At 34.7% G+C, this 12567-nt stretch overlaps 1 protein-coding gene across 1 annotated transcript in view; it reads right to left on the bottom strand.

The window, feature by feature from the left end:
* The window catches only part of Syn2 (Syntrophin-like 2), a 377372-nt gene that overhangs the window by 101427 nt on the left and 263378 nt on the right, over positions 1-12567 (bottom strand). Inside the window, exon 5 of the mRNA XM_073957890.1 lies at positions 2683-2847. Coding sequence (XP_073813991.1) covers positions 2683-2847 — 165 coding nt within the window. The remainder of the gene's footprint in view (positions 1-2682; positions 2848-12567) is intronic.

Here is a 12567-nt window from a genome sequence, read left to right as displayed (position 1 = left end):
AATAAATTTTTAATTACAGGTAGTTCGGACCAAACATGTAGCTAGAATCCTCAAAATACCGAAAATCGGGAAGTACCGTTAATTGGGGGCAATACTAATACATCGACCTATGTTGGCAATTTTTAGTGGAGAAGTTCAGTGACCTCTGCGAACCTCAAATGGCAAATTATCGCTAGTTTGAGGTATCGTTATATGGGGGCAATAGCAATACATGGACCTATTTTGGTAATTTTAGTGGAGAAGTTCGGCGACCACAGGGAACCTCAAATGGTTAATTGCAGGTAGTTCGATCGAAAAATGTAGCTGAAATCCGCAAAATACCGAAAATGGGGAGGTACACTTTTATGGGGGGCTATATAAAACATGCACCTGTACTGACAAATTTTTGGGGGAACGTTTTGTAGCCCCAAAGAAAACCAAATAGAATATTTCAGCCATTTCGGTAAGATAATGTATTTAAATCCTTTAAATACCGAAAATCGGGAGGAACCATTAGTTCTATGTGGGCTATATCAAAACGGTGAGCTGTATCCACATTTTTTGCGGGAAAGTTTTGCAGCCTTACGAAAAACTAAATACAAAATGTTAGCCATTTCGGTGTGGTAGTAAATGGGCCTAAAACCTTGAAGGTGTCGAAAATCGGAAGGTACCATTCTATGGAGGTTATATCAAAACGTGTACATACGTGGGGAAGTTTTGGTCAAAGGAAGACATTGTGCAGAATTCCAGCCATTTGGGTGTGAAGCCAAAAACCTCGAAAATGCCAAAAATCTGGCGGTACATTTATATGGGGGCTATATCAAAACATGACTGATATCGCCAATTTTCAATACCAAACATTTTTGGAGTAATAGAAACGTTTTACCAAAATATAAACCTTTTGTCTTTTGACATGACAGTGGGATATGACATTTTCAAGGTAGTTGTCCTCGTGTCCCTTATTGTGACGGTACAATTTATTTTCGGGGCAAGATAATCTAGGCTTATCGGACGATACCTACCTGATCAATGGCATTTTTCGATGATCGTTTTGAAATCTTTACAGAATGTACTCTTTGTGCTCCTATTTACAATAATACATTGCTTTTCGTGGGCAAGTCCATGCTTTCAGACATAATGGTCCAAAACCTCTTAAAAATCCTACGGTTACCACTAGCCATGTTAGTGGGTACGATAGCCATTGAGAGGAGTGACTGACATTGGTCCAATTTTTACTCCACTTTTCTCTCAAACTTAAATCAACTTCGGATATGGTTTGGTACCCTGCCTCTGTTATTGTCGTTTTTGTGCAGCCATAGGCAGAGGATATTAAGTTTTTGGCAAAGTCGACTGTTTTTTACTTATTTTCGTAAAACTTCGAAATAAAATACTAATTTTTTGAAAGCGTTATCCCATGACAACACGAACGGAACTATAATATAAAATTTGGTCAACATTCTTACTTAGTTAGTTGGCCTTTTAGAGAACATTTGTCTTATAAGCCGAACTAAGAAAAGATTTCCATTCCTCTCTGTTTATTGTTTCGCTTTTTTGAATCAATCTTGCCCCGTTCGCTACACCGAAGCCTTGGTCTGCCAGTTCTGCGTGTACCGCCATGTCGCCCGGATTTATACGCCTTTTTAGCAGGCAATCGTTGTATCTCGATGCGTTTAACTATACTGAAGTCGTTGTATAGCAGATGCAGCTCGTAGTTCATACGACGTCGATATTCATCGTCAACGCAGATTGGCCCGTAGATCTTTCGAAGAAATTTTCTCTGAAACACACCAAGCACTGCCTTATCTGCTAGCGCAAGTACCCAGGCTTCGGAGCCATTCATTAACACGGGTAGTATCAGTGTTTTGTAAAGTATTGTTTTTGTTTGACGATATATGCCTTTGTTCTTAAACTGCTTACTTAAACCAAAATAACATCTGTTGACCAGTACAATTCTGCGCTGCCACCGAGGTAGACGAAATCTTTTACTAACTCAAAATAATAGGAACCAACTTCCACTGTTGGCCAGAGCTCTATGGACGCATTGCGCGTCTACACCATCAATTTTGTATTCTCGCCGTTTACCGCCCTCGATCTTCTTAAAGGTATAAGTTACTTCTTTTACTGATCCGTCCATGATGTCTATTTTGTCAGCATAAACTGCATCTTGTATAACCTTTTCCAACAGAATGTTGAATAAGTCACACAAAAGGCTGTCTCCTTGTCTGAAACCTCTTTTGGTACTAAACTCTCCGGAGAGGTTCTTTTTTATTTTAACTGAGGACCGAGTACTAGTCAATGTCATTTTACAAAGCCGAATCAGTTTTGGGGTTATACCAAATTCAGAGATGGCTTGGAATATCCTTGAACTAGGGGGCTGCCGAAGGCTGCTTTGTAATCTACAAAAAGGTGGTAGCGGCATCTCTTTGGTCTCTTCCAGGATTTGCCGCAGGGTAGATATCTGGTCGATGGTGGATTTGCCAGGTTTAAAGCCGCATTGGTCCGTCAGGACCATACATATTTATATTATTGTATTGTAGATTATTTGGTTGTTTTAATATGTAAAATATTTAAAACAATTCCAACTATTCGATTAAAAGTCAAATACTCGTATTAATCTACCTTTATAACCGAAAAATAATAATTTTATTTTAATCCTCTATATGAGTGTGTGTGCGTGTGGGCATATAAATATAAAATACTTACCTGCCACTACGTCTACCCATTTCTTTTCGGGTTCCGAACAAATTGACATTGGTCTGCTACAACTACGACTAATGGTACCATTATTCACTGAGGATTTGTATCCTTCGTCAGCCTTTAATTCAGCGCATGTTGTATCGTTATCTGAGTCTGGTGTATCTTTTGCCACTGCAAAAAGAAGAATCAGAGAAAGAAAAAGGAAAGAATTTAAATGAAAGTCAAATAACAGTGATAATTCAACAGAGTATACACATTAGGGTGAAATATTTTATAAAAAAAAACATTTGTTTATTAAAATGTTTCGTAGCACTTAGGTTTTAGTGCTTCTCAAACAAATTAATGGTCATGATAATCATCATCGCCATCATCATATGTTAGAGTTAAAAGTGAAATTTAATTTTTAGGTATGATCATGTACCTTTAAACACATATTTATCTATTGTTGTTAAATTTAGAATTGCAGCGCATTAAATTTTTTGTACTTAACCCATTAACATGTGACCAATATCTAAAGATATTATCAATGATAATAATAGCCAATAGACTAATATGTATGTTTTAGTTAACAAAACTTCACCACATTTTTAGCAATGACCTACCCTTATATATTTTTATACATATTAAGGAAATAAATGAGGGCGCGTAGAAATCACAAAATAGAATGCGAAGGAAAAACTCAATGACTCCGTCGTTCTTTTCACCGAATCGTTCTTATGAAAATGTTCGTTCACGAATGACACAACTGTTGTGTTACTTGCTTGTTTGTGTGCTAATGGGGGTGGTTTTGTTTCTGAACGTAGTGGTGGTGGTTTTGATATGAAAGAACCAGATGAAAGAATGATGCAAAAGAAAGATATGACCGATATGTGCTACTGAATGAGGTGAGTTACTGAGCGAGAGTAGCTCTCTGAATCATTGTTTGTTTTGTGTGGAAATTTGTGCTGCTTTCGCTAAGGCAGCGTTTGTTTAGAGTTTGACTGCAAAACCAATGCTGTTAATTTTGTAAGCAGCAATGACTCGTCCATCGGGGATCTAAATGAACGATATAAAATAATGAGCTGGGTACGAATCCGTTCGTTCTTTTGACGGAATCGTTCCTTTGAGCCGGTTCGTTCATGAACGACACAACTCTAATACAGGTATGTATAAAAACGACCATGTCCAGAATACCTGTAGTCATTGTGTAGACTGACAAAATGACAAATGCCAATGTTAATGTACTTTTAAGTACTGCTTACACTTTGATGCATACACATGCATAAACATACATCTACTTATGTATATTATTATATACATACATATAAACAGGTTCATAGTTTATATGTGTATGTGGACTTCAATTTGTAGCAACATAGACATTGACTTGATTTCACATAATTAAATATTAAATAGCAAATGTTGAGGGAGAATACGAATGTTAATTTAAATATTTATGTATATATTCATAATTAAAATATTATATATGAATTTATTGTTACCATTCGTAGGGGTTTGTTAGTAAAGAATACTGAGGAATAATGACATGTTTATTTGTGCGGGAGAATTACAAATATACATGTGTACATACATCGCCATCCATAGGCGTTTTGTGTCTTTTCAGTTTAGTACGAAATACAGTATCGGTCAAAAATAAAGCACCCCTCAGTACATTTTTGAAATGATGTTTTTTAAGAATACAAAGTTGTAATTTTGTTGTATTTTTATTATACCCAACTCCACAATGTGGGTATTATCCCAGCAACATTTATTTGAAGTTGTTTCTTGTGAAGTAGTGAATGAATAGCTTTGTTTTAAGGAGTCCATGCAGAGTCATGAAAAATGCATTCCGTTCTTCACATTTTGACAATGTCCGATTTGAATCCATTTCATAAAATTTTCACATTTTAGCACTGTTTACATTTATAATAACTTTTTGTAAATAAAATACTTAATAACACACAAACAAATTATTTTATATTATTTTAATTAATCAGCAAAATGATTTGTATCCAATCATGAGAGCAAGTGATTGCGGACTGCATTTTTTTTTAGCTAAAAATATAATTGAATCGTGAGTGCAAGTGACTATATCTGATTATGTGAAAGAAGCAATGATTTTTACAAGGGCATGATGCAGCGAGGATGCTGTCTATTTTACATCTTAATCACGTCTTTTGCATAATTCCCAGCAAAAATAGTCATTACAAATTGCATGTCATAGGGAATCAGTACTTATTTTTTGGGCACTAAAATGTAGATAAATAAGTAGTTACTCTCTGGTTACTTCAAGTCGTAACTACTTATTTACCTACTTTTAGTTGCCAAAAATAAGTACTGATTCCCTATGACATGCCCTTGTTAAAATAATTAGAAGTTAGGTAAATTTGTAATGAGTATTTTTGTTGGGTTCTGTGTGAGTAAAGAAGCATTTATTAAGATGTTTTTGAGTATTTTTGAGTAATAAAAGCTATTTTCTAGCATAAAAAGTAATATCCTATTTGTTTTTTTTTGCTCTCAATCGCTTTTCATAATGACGTTTTTGAGATATTCCATTGTTTTATATATTAAATTTGCTCGAAATACTACCAAACTACTGTTTTTTGAAAAACACACATGGGTTTGGTAGTAATAATGGCACAGTTACCCAGGTAGTGGTATCACACCAGCTGTTCCAATATGAAAAGTCTAATCCCTTTATAAAAAAATATTTTTGTTGTAATTTCCCCAACAATATAAAGAACATTTTGACATAACATATTAAAAATTTTTCGATGCCACTACCTTGGCAATTTATATGAATTTGAATTCGAATCGTTTTAGAGAAACAAAGTTACCACAACTCTTCAAATAATTTTTCCAAATGCCTTCTGATGTCTTCAAATCACTGAAAGTCCCTCCTTAATACATGTTAACCTCTTCGGTATCCTCAAAATGCTTGCTTGCGAATCGATTTTTAAATGAACCGAAAAATCAATTCAAAATACTTTGCATAGAATGTATATTTATTCTCTACAAAGAACTAATGCAAATGTGTGCTTAAGAACTAAATGAGATAGTATCCTTACTGCACCATGCCGTTGTAAAAATCATGACTTCTTTCACGTAAAAAGATTTAGTCCAAAATCACTTGCACTCATGATTCAACTACTTCTTTGGCTACGAACATTTTGCTGGGATAGGTTTATTTTGCTAAAAAATCATGTAACACCGCGAAATATTCGTCGTAGACTCCTAATGTGGTATACCATTTTTCATATCTTGACGAGATAAAGCGAAATAGCGATGTATGTCCGTCCATCCGTCCGTCTGTCCATTATAAATTGTAATCAAACTCCAGGCCGCAATTGTGGACCGATCATCATTTTGAATGGAGGTCGGGTTCAGACCAGAATATACCACTGCTGTTATTCGTAATGATCGGAAAATATTTAGCGGGTGAAATAGACCGAAACTTTTGTGTAAAAATTACAATTTCGGATGATGACCTGATATTATTTAGCGGGTGAAATTGACCATACTTTTGTATAAAGAATATAAAAATTTAATTTCTGGTCGATGTTTAAATTCCAGAATTGTAAATTAGCTTACATGCGAAAATATAACTCCTGACTTTCCCTGATGCATTTTACAAAAATGTGTCGGTTAGATAACGAACCTACTGCCTAATATATAATGGACTCATTATTAGAGATGGGCAGTGGGTAAATACCCAATTGGTAAATACCCGGTAAATTGGGTAACTATTTGCAAGGATATTTTCTACATATTGAGAACTCACTGTGCCAAATTTCTGCCAATATGATTGTAAAATGTGGCTAATAGGTAAAAAATACCTTAAGTCGGGAGGTACGGTTATATGGGGGCTATATCAAAACATGGACCCAGAGACCTCATTTTCAATACCAGATGTTCTCTTGATATAAGTAAGATTTCAGCCAAATTTCGTCAGCATACGTCAAGTGGTTCGGCAGTTAAAGAGTTTTTACCCATGTTTGGGTAAATACAGGAATTCGGGGTACCCTTATATGGGGGCTATAAGAAAGCGTGGACCGACGTTGACAAATTTATGCAAGGATATTTTATACTCACTGAGGACTCACTGTGCCAAATTACAGCCAATTTGGTTGTAAAATGTGCCTAATAGGTGAAAAATACCTTAAATCGGGAGGTAGGGCTATATGGGGGCTATACCAAAACATAGACCCAGGGACTCTGTTTTCAATACTTTTAATACTATTGATGTAAGAAAGTTTTGAGCCAAATTTTGTCAGCCTACGTAAAGTGGTTCGGCAGATAATGAGTGTTTACCCAATATTTGGGTAAATACTCGAAATCGGGGTAAGGGGGCTATAAGAAATCGTGGACCTACGTTGAAAAATTTTTGCAAGGATATTTAATACTTACTGAGGACTCACTGTGCCAAATTACAGCCAATTTGGTTGTAAAATGTGCCTTATAGGTGAAAAATACCTTAAATCGGGAGGTACGGTTATATGGGGGCTATATCAAAACATGGACCCAGGGACTTAATTTTCAATACCTTTAATACTATTGATATAAGAAAGTTTTGAGCCAAATTTCGTCAGCCTACGTCAAGTGGTTCGACAGTTAAAGAGTTTTTACCCAACATTTGGGTAAATACTCGGGTATTTACCCAAGTATCGTAAGTGGACAAAACCAAAGTACCCCCATTTAAGAAAAAAAAAAACTGGAGGAATCAACATTTCGTTGCGTATCCTATATTCTGGGTGACGCACGCATATCTTGTATGCATAGAGGATACTGAAGGATATTTTGCAACCGTTGAAAATTTGATTTTGCTGGTTGGGGAATCGTTTTGAAAAAAGGTGGCAAAGCGACCCATCCTGCAATGTATGTATAAAAATCCAATTGGAAAATTAAAATGTTAGGGCACCATGTAATTTGTAATAATGCAAAAACTGGGAACGGGAAAATGTTGTTCTCTACACCAAACCCATTATATATTAAGCAGTAGGCCCGTTATCTAGCAGACACTTTATTGCAATTTTCATCTGGGGGAAGATCAGTAGTTCTTTTTCCATATACAGGATACTTTGCCGGTATATGCCCCTAGGAATTAAAATATGGACCAACAATAAAATTTTTATATTTTTCATACAAAAGTAATGGTCCATTTCAATTGTAAGAATTTTCCACTACCTAAACTCTTACCTCGTGCAAAATTTCGTGATTATTGAGCTATAATTGCGACCTCTAGCGTGTTTATGATTACACTAAAAACAAATAACAGGGTATATTAGGCTGTAACTCTGTTATCTTATCATGTACACCAACACAATTGACATCAATAGAAAGGTCAAGCGTTCGTCTTCCAAGTATAGCTAACTTGCCTGGAATGTCTCTTCCAGGAATAAATATATAAGCTGTATATTAAAAATGTTCACAATTTTCACACAAACATTTTGGTCCATTTAACCCTCTAAATATTATCTGATCGCCATCTCAAATTGCAAGCTTCTTCTTTGTCATATACTCTTACCTTATTTAAATTTTCGAGGCGATCTGCCTATTAGTGCGACCTACAGAGCATCTACAAAATCGGATAAAAATTATGTTTTTGGTCCATTTCACCCGCTAAATATTTCACGATCATCAGCAATTCAAATAGCGATCTATTCTGATGTGAAACCGACCTCGATACCAAATTTCGATCGGTCCATAATTGCGGCCTGAAGTTTGATTACAATTCACGGTGCTCTTGAATCAAATTTGTTCATAGATGAAAAAAATCAAAAAACAAAAAAAATCGCCGGAGCGCTTTTTAAATAAATCGCGATTCAATTTGACATTTTTAGGGGTTGTTTGATTTTGCTTGGAAACCGCAAGTCCTATAAAAATGGGAATAAAAAATGTTTTAGCTATCAAAATTCTCTAGAAGATTGACATCCCCTCTATAATGAAAAACAGTATGTGGAAAAAAGAAGTTATGTCCGTTTAAAGTTGAAAATCCATGAAAGCCCATTTTTCACTACATTTACCGTTATAAAATGAAAAACCGAAGTGACCCAAAGAAACCAAAGGTATTTTCGTCTTCTGTGGACTCCCACAGAACCGAATTTATGCATTAGAACCCCTGCAAATTTTCACTGTAGCACAGTGTTATTAAGTAATATCCTCTATGCTTACAAGGTGTGCGTGTATCATTCAGAATAATGGATACGCAACAAAATATCGATTTCAATATTTTTTGTTGTACCTCGATTTGGTGGTGCTGGTCCTCTTATATTTGCGACCTAAAATGTTTTTTGAACTTTTACTTTTGTTTATTAAATTCTGAATTCCTTATGTTTGTATTTTCCAAAATAAAGATGTAAATAAATAAATAGAAAAATTTAAAACAAATTTACAAATTTTTTTTTTCTTAAAAAAATACACGGTGCTCTTGAATCAAATTTAAATGAAAGGTGCTTACACCTGGGAAGTTTTTGCGGATTCTGAAACTACAATGTTCATAGATGAGAAAAATCAAAAAACAAAAAAAATCGCCGGAGCGCTTTTTAAATAAATCGCGATTCAAGTTGATATTTTTAGGGGTTGTTTATGTTTTCACGATTTTTCTTAGAAACCGCAAGTCCTGTCTAAATGAAACTGAAGAAAATGTTGTAGCTATGAAAATTCTCTACAAGATTGACATTCACGTTATTTTCGTAGGTTTTACCATTTTTGAGATATTGAAGTTCAAATTGGGACAATGCACTGACTGTATCGCCCCCTTATAAAACAATGTAATGAAGGAGGCGCCTTAACTAAGTTTTAATGAAACGCGCTTACACAGGGGAAGTTTTTGTGAAATCTGAAACAGCAATGTTCATAGATGAGAAAAATCCAAAAACAAGTAAAAATCGCTGTAGGGATTTTTAAATAAATCGCGGTCAAAATTCACATTTTTAGGTGTTTTTTAGGTTTTCACGATTTTGCTTGGAAACCGCAAGTCCTATCGAAATAGAGCTAAGGACAATTTTGTAGCTGTGAATATTCTCTACAGGATAGACGCTTATGATTTGTTCTCAGGCTGTACGATTTTTGAGATAAAGAAGCTCAGTTTACATTTTTAGGCTTTGTTTGTTAGGGTTTCGCGATTTTGCTTGAATACGGCAAGTCTTATCGGCATGGGACCTGAGAAAATCTTATAGCTGTGAAAATTCTCTACAAGACTGGCTTATGTAATTTTTCCTATGTTGTACCATTTTTTTAGATATATAAGTTTAAGTTGGGAAATTGCAGTCATGACATTGTTTTATAAGGAGACGATACAGAATTGAATTGAATTTGTATTGTCCCAATTTCAACTTCTATATCTCAAAAGTTGTAAAACCTACGAAAATATCATTAAGTTCAATCTTGTAGAGAATTTTGACAGCTACAACATTTTCTTTATTCCCATTTTGATGGGACTTGCGGTTTCCAAGCATAATTGCAAAAACCTAAACAACCCCTAAAAATGTCAACTTGAATCGCGATTTATTTAAAAAGCACTCCGGCGATTTTTTTTGTTTTTTTGATTTTTCTCATCTATGAACATTGTAGTTTCAGAATCCGCGAAAATTTCCCAGGTGTAAGCACCTTCCATTTAAATTTGATTCAAGAGCACCGTGAATACCATTTAAAAATGAACTGAGGGGTTGCTTCAATTTTTTGGCTGACACTGTAGATGTTCGGGTTATGTCATGCTTTTATAAAATTATTAAAAACGGTACACCGGAATTACTCTGTTCAAAGTTTATTTTCTCACGATCCATACGCAATCCGCAAATCTCACTTCCTCGCTTTGGGTCCATTATCTATGATCGATCATTCGTTGTTAGAGTAGCGAGGCTTTGGAATCACCTGCTTTACAACTTGCAAAGTTTGCATATTCACCCAATACATTTAAACGTAATTATATCATGTGCTTAAATACGCAGGCCAGTGCCTGTAGTACGTGCATTATTATTATCATGTTTCTAGTTTCTTTTTCTTTTAATTGTTTTCATTTTTTTTTGCAAACTATATTTTTTTATTTATGTATAATGTTATCTGAATCATGGATTAATCAGCAAGAAATTTTGTATTTACATGTAATGCGCACTTTGGTCTTAAAGACCTTTTCGATTACTATGTATGAATAATAAATAAAAAATAAATAAAAATGACTTTTCCGCAAAAATTGACGGGTATAATTCCATGTTTTAGTATAGTCTCCACATTATTTCGGACATTTTACAGTTTTTACCTACACTTTCATTTCCATTATAATTGTATGTTATTTGGTCTTTATTTTATGAATGTGTTTTCAAAATACCATATTAAATCTACATAGCTTATAGTATTTGGGAAACTGCGTATCATAAAAAAATGTTGCCCTGATACCTTTTTGAGGGTTTATTAAAAAAATTGGAACTTCCAACCCAACAACGTGTTTTTGTTACTTATTTTTCTTTAAGTGTTTAAATATTAATTTCAAATAGCAAATACAACTTCCTTGTTATTCATGTGAATGATATCATCTCGTTTGCCATTATTGGCGAATACATTAAAATTGCCTTATTTAAATCAATTGTGAACGCGCACACGCACCCTTAGCCAGTTTATTTATTCCATGACCACAGATATTGTGGTAAATAGGAGAACGTGCTTTCATAAAATGGAAATTTCCATATGGAGAATATTGACCAAAGTATAGAGGTAAGTGTTTAAACAAGTAAAATAAAAAAACAAACACCGTGAGGTATTAAACTTGCATAACACCATAACCACAAATGCTACTGCTGATATACAAAATTATGTTTTTTTTTAATTCGATACACAATTCCATTCAAATATTGACTTTTTTACAAATCTAAATAACAGCATGAGTGGAAATTTTATTGGTGTACAAATATGTGAATTGTTAATTTTTCCGAAGTGGGCTTAAGTGGGAAATTTTCGTTAAGAAGGGGTTGATAAATGAAACAAGTACAAAAGTATCAGTCGGTTTTGCCGACAGAGATATACCCTCAGCCTATGTGAATTGAAACTTTCATCTACAGACAGATCGAATGTATTCAGGGTCTTTTCAAAATTTTGTGACACTCTTTGGACATTTGAACTTTAGGACAAAAATGTGGATTAGGATTAAAGTTCAAAAGTGTTGCGGAGGAGGTACCTGAAGGAATGGACTGGCATAGTCCAATAAAAAAGTGCATCTTATTTTGGGAGTCTTATCTTTTCGATAGATATCTCACCCACTAGTCATTTCAGTGGGCCACCGTATAACATTTGGACCAGTAGGTCAAAAATTTTGAACTTTTGCAGGTAAGGTACCTTAAGGAGAGGACCAATATGTATGTGCCATTTTTGGAAGTTAAACTAAATTTGGACAAAAAAGTAGAAGTTTCAAAGTTTGGACCAAATTGGTAACCCCGTTCAAAAAGTGTATTTTGGGGAAGTATTGGATGTGGTGGAACGGTATTGCCCATCTTCGAACTAAAACTAAGTTTGGACAAAATATGTCGAAGGCCAAATTTCCGACCAAATCGGCTGACCAGTTCGAGTTTTCCGTGCTCTCCAGCCTTTATATACGGTGCCATAGGGATTTTTTACAGCTTTTGGGCTGTTTTCTCAGGAAGTATATAGTAAATAACAAAAATGTTTTGCAATCGATGAATCCGAGTTTCACCCTTTCAGAATTCGCGAACTGTTAACATATTCTATAAAGTATGACTACAATTTTTTAAAATGAAGTGTTTTAGGAGGGATCCCATAATGTTGACCATTAAAATTAATTTTCGTGGAAGCTGTGTTGGCATCAATGTAAAAAGATGGGTAAAAATGGGTTGAAACCAACAAGTTTTTTTATGTTCCCATGCGATTTCTGGCTTAACCTTACATTTTATAGACCTATTCCCA

The sequence above is a fragment of the Musca autumnalis genome, unplaced genomic scaffold (genome assembly GCF_047663935.1).
Source record: "Musca autumnalis isolate F117 unplaced genomic scaffold, ASM4766393v1 scaffold_5, whole genome shotgun sequence".
Classification (NCBI taxonomy): domain Eukaryota; kingdom Metazoa; phylum Arthropoda; class Insecta; order Diptera; family Muscidae; genus Musca; species Musca autumnalis.
The sequence above is the reverse complement of the archived record's forward strand: the minus strand, read 5'-3'. Positions and strand labels throughout refer to the sequence as shown.